Source organism: Oreochromis niloticus, linkage group LG23 (genome assembly GCF_001858045.2).
Source record: "Oreochromis niloticus isolate F11D_XX linkage group LG23, O_niloticus_UMD_NMBU, whole genome shotgun sequence".
Classification (NCBI taxonomy): Eukaryota; Metazoa; Chordata; class Actinopteri; order Cichliformes; family Cichlidae; genus Oreochromis; species Oreochromis niloticus.
Genome location: NC_031986.2, coordinates 38,369,367 through 38,379,127, shown reverse-complemented (window position 1 = coordinate 38,379,127; position 9,761 = coordinate 38,369,367). Strand labels below are relative to the sequence as shown.

The 9,761-nt window shown below is 42.7% G+C and overlaps 1 protein-coding gene across 2 annotated transcripts in view; it reads left to right on the top strand.

Moving 5' to 3' along the window:
- Positions 1-74: 74 nt before the first annotated feature.
- Positions 75-9,761, top strand: part of plpp3 (phospholipid phosphatase 3) — a 28,784-nt gene continuing 19,097 nt past the window's right edge. Inside the window, exon 1 of one of the 2 annotated variants that reach the window (XM_003439908.5) lies at positions 75-662. In XM_003439908.5, the coding sequence (XP_003439956.1) occupies positions 524-662 (139 nt within the window). In that variant the 5' untranslated portion in view covers positions 75-523. The remainder of the gene's footprint in view (positions 663-9,761) is intronic. The other variant, XM_003439907.5, reaches the window with a different exon arrangement.

The following is a 9,761-nucleotide window of genomic DNA, read 5'->3' as shown; positions in this document are numbered from 1 at the left end:
TTCGCGCCTGTTACCGTGAGTAACCGCTAGGAGTAGTTTTTCCGTCTGTCCACTGCTGGGCTCCACTCTTCCAAGTTTTTCAAGCAGGGATGGAGACGAGAGGAGGAGGGCTGCTGTAGGAACTAAGAGAGCGGGGGGAGGAGGAGGAGAAGAAGGATTGATATAACAAGAGCGGCTGTCGATGCGCAACGCAAGTCTCACTCCAAGTCTTTGAAACAAGACAGATAAAGAGGAGCGGGCTTTCCATTCAGTACCAGTGCAGGCAAATTTTTTTTAAACTAAGTTCGTGCCGCGGGTCCGTTCTCCATTTAGCCGACTACTCATCTGACTTTTAATTATTTTGTAAAAGTGAAATACGAGAGAGCGAGTCATAAACAGATCAGACACTCCGAGAGAGCTGCGAGTTGGGAAGTTTGTTTCCCGTTGCTTTGCATGACATTTCTTCCAAGGACTTGAGAGCCTGACAGAGTTTCTTCACAGACCGTGCAGTGTGGGATTTTGAACTGAAACGGGGACTCATCAAATGCAAAATTACATGTATGAGAAAGCAATGGCTCAAGAGACAAGGAACGGAGGAACCTCTACGTTAAATAACAACAATGGTGTTGACAACAGTAAGAAGAAGGTGCTAATAGTGCTCGATGTCTTCTGCCTTCTACTTGGTAAGTTCACAGATACGTTTACACGATGCTTTCCTCTCTGTTACCATTTAAACTGCGTATCTCACATCAGCTGTTGTAGAGTACATGCACAAAAAACTGAAGACAGAAACTTCTGCACATTGCACTCACAATAAAAGCCCTCTTTAGAATAGATAAACAGTGCCCGCCTTTTCTCAAGTTTGCCAATAAGAGTATTATCATTTTAAAAGTTGCCCGTTATCTGTAACTGCAAAACAACTTAAGCTGCAACATCCCCTTATCATCCAGTTCCAACGCAACACCCCCGGGCAGTGGAAGTGGCGAACAAAAAAATAAAATAAAAAAATCAAACAACATTTCAGGAGTTCGCACTTTTAATTTTCTTTAATTCAACCCAGAATCACAATCAGTTTGTAAACTGAGAAAAAGAGAAAACTGTTGTTGTTATCAAGACAGCTGACTGACTTCTCATCGGAGAGAACTGTCACCAGATAATATACTGATCATTTCAAAGTCCATGGAGTGTCACTGTAACTGATCAGTTGGTCCTAGTGCTCCTTGTCAACATGCCCGGGGCATAAATATTTTCAAGTGTTCGAACCTGCCCTTAAAAATAACCAGACAACACCCACCACTTCCCCCAGTCTGTTCTCTGATAACCATGATCATCTGACCCCAAATCAGATGAACATGTTATTCAGTGGGTTATTCAGTGGGCATCCCATGCAGATTCAGTGTGCTGCCTTTGTGTATGTGTGTCTGTGTGTGTGTGTTGCTTTGCTGGTTTGTTTTTGGCTGTTGTCACTGTAGCCCAGTCCTTTTAGTGTTGAGTGCCAGTGCCCCCCCCCCTCCTTCTTTTCACACTATTTTCATTCCCCCCATCTCCCCTTTCTCTTTTTTGGAAAAGGATTATGGGAGTTCTGCTTAACTTCTACACATTCACTCCCAGAATCTTGCCAATCCCTGGCCAGCTGCCCCTGATCTCTTCACTTCAAATTACTTTCTTTCTTTCTTTCTGGCTCTCTTTCTCCCTCTCTGTCCAGGGGAATGCGTGGAATAATTGCTTAAGCATGTGTTGTGGTAGGGGAATGCCTCTCCAATTTGAGTGAGGGATCGAAAAGTGGGACCAGTGGCTGACCGGGCTTTAGAGGAGCAGGTGGGAGACACACCAATAGTGCAATATAAAGGAACTAGTAAAGTACCAATGAAGTATGCAACACTACCACACAGGAACTGGATTGTATCATCCAGTATGTTACAAATGGTGCACATTAACTCCACATAAGTGCTGTGAGGTAGAAGCAAAGCTCGCTGACAAAGTTTTCCATTGGGTTTATACTAGTTTTCTTATTAAAGAACCCCAGACAGAGATACACTGTTTCATCTGCGTTCATATAACTGTAGATGAGCTTTGATCACATGTGGACTGAATTTCCTGCACAAACCAACTTCCTTTATTGGTTAAAGCTCTACAGACAGTTCTCCATTGCCTTGTTAGGACACCCACACACACTCACAGACACGCATGTATGCCTGTAAACTCACACAATGTATGTAAGAACACAGTAACAAATGGTTACAAAGATTCTCCTTTGTTATGCTAAACACAATCTGGCTGCTCAGTGATGATTGGTTGGCCCACTTCAGTGGTTTGGGGGGAGTTGCGGGTTGGTGCGAGGGGTGACTGGGGAGGGGGTTAAAAGAGAGGGAGAAGAGATCAGTAGAAAGGGAGGGTTATCAGGGCATCCTGAATGAGGAAGGAGGAATGCGGGTGTGTTGTCGAAGAGCTCAGCGGAATGCTTAATGGTTGGTGGCTTTTGTTCTGAGCGTGTTTATGGCTAAAAAGTAGTGTACACTACTAAAACTAGGAAATAGATAAATATCTCATTACCTTTAATTAGTTCCTATTCTGCCAGCTGGGCTCTACACGCAGAGTCTCTGCAGTTACATCTTCCTAACGGATGTTAATGTGCCCAACTGACACACCCTTAGGCGCAGATAATGAGTGTCTGCATAAAAGACATCTGAGGCCATCTATAGCTGCACACAAGGACAAAAGAAAACATGTTTACATGTTTAATGAAGAACCCATCCCAGTTGGTTTTGCTAAACAAAAATGATAATGCACAAGCACAGCAAGATTAGAAAGGCATTGAAAAAGCATACTCACATTCTCTCCAGCACTCAACTACCAAGACCGGGGTTACGGCATACAGTTTTGGCAGCTGAGCGCGACCATCATCTGCTGATTTCACTCTGGATCAGGTTCCACTCCTACAGAGCAGTCGAGTTGATTTAGCAACGCTATAAGGAGCGTGCACACAAACAGTATACACTCACTATAAATACACAAACTCGACCGCAGAATTTCGTATTCCCTTTTGGCGACTCACTGCCCAATAGTCTTCTCTTGGCTGTTTGAAAAAAAAAAAATGTTTATTGTGAGAACACTGCAACGAGACACAGACTAGAGCCCTCTGGAACCCAAGCATCCAAAAGTAGTCTCACTTAAACCATGATTAAGTTTTACACAATGCAAAGGGGATTATACATTATGTGTTTGCTTCTGCAGAACTGGTTTGGGATGGAGTGGTCTTTTTGTAAAACATAAACATGGATTGTCCGGGACTGGCTTCATTGACTCTATATATGCTTCTTTTAAAGGATCATGATCTATCTCCTTATTATGATCTAGGAGGCAAAAAAATATATAATGTTTTAAAACATTTAATTATGTGTTTATTGCAAAATTTGGAGCTCTGATACAGTCAGGTGTTCAGTGGTCTGCTTTTCCACAAATCACAGACAGGTAGCCAAGAAGAGCGTAACCTTTTGGCCTCGAGGAATCAGCTTCATAACTGGCCCCGGAGCGTTAATCCTTCTGTATTCGACTCCTGCGTTCCCATCAGCTGCTATAACATTACAGCAGTCAGTCACACAGCCTCTCATTAAAGTCAGAGAGGTTTAACCTCCACCTCTCCAGGCCTCAGCCACTTCAATCCTGAGCCGCTCTACAAATATTTTCGAGAATTTCACAAATTCTTCATCTGGCTGTACCTCTGTGCCCAAAGACTCTGGATGGGACATCTGGTGCAATTTTGGGAGTAAGTGAACCAGGGGGCATATAGAGTGTGTGTGTATATTGGAGCTCAGGAAAGGGTGGGAAACGGAAAGGTAGTGTCGGTCGGAGGTGGGTGTGGTTGTGAAATGAAATCCTGACTCTTTTTTTTTTCTCCTAGTCCATTTCCACATCTATCTCCATTCCTTCCCCCTGTTCCTTCTCTACCGGAGCCAGTCTTCTGTCTTCATAATTGTCCCAGAATAATAAGGGAAAAATCTATAATGAACAAAATAATATTAGAAGAATATAGATATGCATAGATTATACAGTCTGTGTCTGTTAGAAAACTATATTGAAGCAGCATGTGAATCCATCAAAGAGAAACTGAAACACAGGCTCCAATCCAAAGATGCTGACCTTAATCCAAGGGTAAATATTCTCAGGGATTCTGCACAAGTCTTTCAGAGGTGAGAGCCATGAACATGTTCTTTGAAATATATTTGGCTGGGATTTATTGGGATCTGTTTAAACATTAGGTGAAAGGTCAGAAAGAAAATAGACTCACATATGATCAATGTCTGCAATGCTCTCTGTGTGACATTAGTTACACTCATGTGTCAACCACAGCAGACGCTTAATAGACATGCACAGAAGAATATGTCTCAGGATTCAGTTTTGACAGTGATCAGATTGAGTGTTTATTGTGAGAACACTTTGCACATCACAACACAACATAGCTTGATTACTCGACTATACTTTTGCCGTTATGATATCTAAATGTTATCTGTGGCCAGCCTGTGATGAGTGTTTATGTTGGCGGCTTCGGGACAAGGTGAGGTTATGGCTCTTAAGAAGGTGATGAGTGTCCTCTGGCAGAGGATAAAGATCAGCAGATGTCCCTGATAACAGAAGCCATAGGGATACTATCTCTCCTAGATAAGATGCTAATATAATTGCACATTTTTGAGAAGATCTATGTTTTTTTTCGTGCGTGTTGAGATGAAGAGCACCGGTTGCATCAATGCCAGACAGGTCTGCAGCATTTCCCGACTGTCATTGTGACATGCGGCTGGTTTCTGCTGGTGCAAGAGTTAACCACCAAACCCCTGGGGTATGTGCCTTAGCAGGGCTGTGATTAGAGGTGCGTGGGTGTGAGCGTGTGCATGTGTGTCCTTTGGGATTCGGGAGTAAGAGAGAGAGCACCCAGAGCTGTCATTAAATGGACCATATAGCCTGAAGGGTGAAGCATTCTGTATTCACTCTGTGGGTAGCATGTGTGAGGCATGTGTGGCTCGATTTATAGACATGTGTCCCATGTGGCTCCCGTGGGCAAGCTGAAGGCATAAGCTTGACCAATTTGCCTGTAGCTGTTCACACTGCTATACAAACCAGACACATTCATCTCCTTTACCTTTTTTTTATACTGTCGCCATCCTGGCACACAGATTGCACAATAAAACAAAGACACCAGCTTGTAGTTTACGCTTTGACAACAATAGTGTAGTAATGCCTCTCATTCTCATGTCTCATCTATGATTATATCCCTCTCATATAAACACTTTTCAAACTGCTTATTTAAGTCATTTTGGATTACTGGGCAGGACCTTACAATAAGCTTTTGTTAGCAGTCAATTTTGCATGTGTTTAAACTTGTGTTTTAGCTTTCACCAAGAAATGTAAATGTATATTTCACAGAATTCTGCATGTGGGCAACAAACATCTGTTTGCCTATTATACCCATGAAAATATTAACTCTTAGACTTTCTACTTTTTCCACAGTTACTTTTTTGATTTAACCCAGTGTTTTTCTATTAATCAACATGTGATGAACAACAATGGCACTAGCCCTTTAATGTAAATTAGAGCGCAAGCGGCAGATGATCTGAAGTTATGGGCCTCATTAAATCTCTTTCCCCCCCACACTATCCTTTCTTGGGCTTGCTTCCTGCTGTTACACAGGCCCCTCTGTCTGTCACTTTCTCTTACTGCATATACAGTCTTCTGTATTTGTGTGTGTGTGTGTGCTGTGTGCATCCAGGGATGGGGGTTTGGGGGTCAGGGGGATTTCTCTGTTTCGGAGAGAACAATACCCCTTTTGATGCATCTCAGCGCTCTTTGTTTCGTTAACAGGGACCAACAGACCAGTGGCAGACAGAAGGAGGATGAAATAGAAGGGAGGGGTAATAAGTGAATGAGGGAGAGATGAGAGGGTGTAAGAAGCTTCTTACTGGATACTCAAGGTCGCTTGATTATCTATCAGTGGTTTATGGCTGTTGCTGCTTCTAGCTGTATTGTTGACTGGATTGTGGGCTGTAGTGCTTATCTGCTCAGAGCTGTGTAGTAATCAGCTCAGCATCTTTAATGGCACAGGCCTTATCTAAGCTGCAGCCACTGAGCTCTATCCTGTTTACATACAGAGAAGCCCCCTGGCTGAAGAGGATCCATGTAACACTAGAAAACATCATGCTTTACATTTGTACTGTAGCAGCAGTTTAACATCTTGTGTACACAGTTATAAAAAATGGTCTGGGGTATATGCTGAAGTGAGCTGGAATGAGAAGACAGTCTTGCGTTAAGTTCAGGGGAGCATTACCCAGAGATGAAAGCATCAGGTTTCAGAGAATCCATAGCCCTCCTCTCCACAGCCAGGCTTTTGTCCCAAGGGGTAATAATGCCATTATGGCAATCGTTGAGAAACGCCTAGCCAGCCATCTAACCAACCAGCCAGATAACGTGATCTGGCCCCTGGACGCTGCTCATGTTTCTCTTCATTGGAGCAGCTGTGCATTTGTCTTTTTTACTGAGAGTGCAGCCAAGCATTAAATAAGTCTCCATAACTTTTAACTGATCTTTTTAAAACAAATTATGAATATCCTCTTGCCTTCCCTAGTTTCTGATGTGGACCAAAGGTGAATTTCTCTTCATCTCTTCAAATGCACTTATAAGCCAAAAGCAACACAGGGCCAGCAGCAGCACTCAGAAGTTGCCCACACAGGTGCCTGCTGGTAAAAGACCCTAGAGTGTGTCCCAACAGATGCCTGTGTGTAAAAAGGCATTTATTCCTGTGAATAAAATCTCTCTGAGTAAGCACATGCTTCAGCCAGCGGCCCCCCGGTAGCTACAGCATTCACACAGGGGGGGAAAAAGGGATTCACTCTGTGCACCACTCTGCTGACCTCAGCCACTCCTGTGTATCTATGTGTGCGTCTGTGTTTGTGTAATTGTGAGCTTTGTACATGTGTGAGACACATCAGCAACCTGTGGAAACAAAGAAACTAATATCTCGAGCCAAACATCTGTATCAGTGCATGTTTTTGCACGCGTTTATAAATGTATGTTTCCTAAACAGTGATTATGTGTATGGTAAAAGCATGGGTGGTTTATATGGAGCCAAGTTTGTTTATTTGGATTACGAGGACATTTTTAAAGCCCTTTGTGGTCGACAGCTTAAAATTGTTTCAGAAAGAAGTTGGCTGAAGTCGCCAGTGAAACCACAGTAATCCACTTTCACACCCACATAGCCACACACACAACCGCACACTCTCAAAGATACAATACGCAGCGTCACAGTGACATTTGGATCCTGTAGGCTATAGTATAATCCTAGAGTTATGCCACATCCCTCACCTATGACCCTTTGCTCTTCCGGGATCTGTCTTGAATGTATGCACACTATCTCTAAATATGTGGAAAGCCTCACATACTCTTGCTCATGGCTTTAGTGACCTTAAGATAGGACTAACTGGGTGGGCTTGCCTAACTGTATAGTGTTTGATGTGTGACAAATTTCAAAACATCCAAGGCATCTGCTTGGCATGCCATTTTTAAAACCTCAGGGGTGACAGTATAAATGATAATGAATATGTGTCCTCTGTAAACACTTAGCTTAAGATTGAGACTGGAATTACTATCCATCCATCCATCCATTCGCTTCCGCTTATCCTTTCCAGGGTCGCGGGGGGCGCTGGAGCCTATCCCAGCTGTCATAGGGCGAGAGGCGGGGTACACCCTGGACAGGTCGCCAGTCTGTCGCAGGGCCAACACACAGGGACAGACAACCATTCACGCTCACATTCACTCACACATTCACACCTAGTGACAATTTGGATTATCCAATTAACCTATCCCCTCAAACTGCATGTCTTTGGACGGTGGGAGGAAGCCGGAGTGCCCGGAGGGAACCCACGCAAACACGGGGAGAACATGCAAACTCCACACAGAAAGACCCCGGCCTGATGGTGGAATTGAACTCAGGACCTTCTTGCTGTGTGGAATTACTAATAAATAAATTAATAGAAACAGTTAAAAATACACTATGTACCACTGTTTTAATAGAAAATGTGCCTGTGTGTGTTACAAACACAGTCTCACTACTGACACACAAAACACACGATTCCCATTTAGAGTGCACATGCACACTCTGTAATCGAAATGTCACTTGCAGCTGGATGAGAGCATTCATTCATCAACAATACCGGACTAAAGGACGCTCATAAAGAAAGACACTCCTTCTCAGTCACACACATATCAAATAACCACAAGATAATATCTCTCCATACTTCTCTTTAGCAATGTAGGGCACTTTAAAACTTCATTTTACAAATGCAGATTATGTTGTTTGGTATTTACAAATCAGAATTATAAAAGTATTAAGAGTTTCTTCAATAGCCTGAAAAATATGAATGCTTTGACATGTCCACACGGGCAAAGATCATGTTGTTTATAGTTTTTTAAAAAGTTCCACTTAGTTTAACAGAAAAGAAAACATTTTAACCTGTTTTCTCTCAAAATGTCACATATTGCTTACATTGTCCAACATTTGTTATCACAGTATCCACTGTAAATCTAACCACATATTTAGAGACTGCATGTTGTACTTGGCATGTTGCAATAATTGGTGCGACATTCAGATTTCAGCTACGGAAGTGAGCTGCTATCTGATCTGCTAAAATAGAGGTGAGAAAAATCAGAGAAGAAGCGACTAAACAGTTTGATTGATTGACTGTTCAGTCTATAGAGTCACAACCCACTATAGACACTATAGACACTATAGACCCGGCCCTTTCTAACCCTCCTCTGAATTGTCCTTGTTCCCACTCCGTCTTAGAACGGGTCACATATTGCGTATTGAGAGACAGGAGGAGGAAATCCTCCATTAGTGCAGACTACAATACCTTTTCCTCTGCCCTGCTCCGCCTCCCATTTACCTCTCACACTCACTGCTGACAATCAGCATCACTCACTAAAATAACGATATCATTCTAATTTTGCTTCTGAAAGCCATGAAAACCTATTAAAATATCAATAGAAACCCAGAACGGTGAGAAAGTCATGAGAACCAAAGTGCGGGGACCTCGCTACCATGGACTCGACATACACGCTGCTGTTCTACAGGGATATTAGTGCAATGTCAAAGGGTATTAACCTTTTAAGCAATGTAGAGCTTTAGCTGGCACTGGAATAACAATTGTTTCCTGTTGTGCCAAGTATAGCCAGGCTTAAGGTACAAAAAAGAAAGTGATAGCAGATTCCTGATCATTGCCTTGCAGTCTGAAGGAACTTTGAACTGTATAGTAAAGAAGACTGTTTAAAAATCCTAAATGTAACAGTTTGATAAAATAAATACTTTTTGTTCTTACTAAAAAAATCGGTCTTAGTCTTGCTAATCGAAGCTCTCGCTCACTACGCCAAATTTAGCTCCAAAGCCAATCAAACGGACGCCAGAAGGATAATCTCTGTCACATAAACAAATGCACACACATACACACTCGATCACATACAAAGAAAACTACATACATAAATTTAAAAACCCCAACCCAACTTAAACACACGTGGACATATTTTTATCATGTGTTTGTCATTTCCAGCAGGCAGCAGAGCGTGAGCACGTGAGTGGATTTACGAATGGAAAATAAGTCCAGTGCCCTTACTCGCTCTCTCACTCACACACACGCATACACAGGCCCTGCCATGACCTCTGCATATAAACACAGATTCAACCAGCCAAAGGAATTCCTCTCTCTCTCTCTCTCTCTCTGACCTGCGGTAAGTCTTTAGTG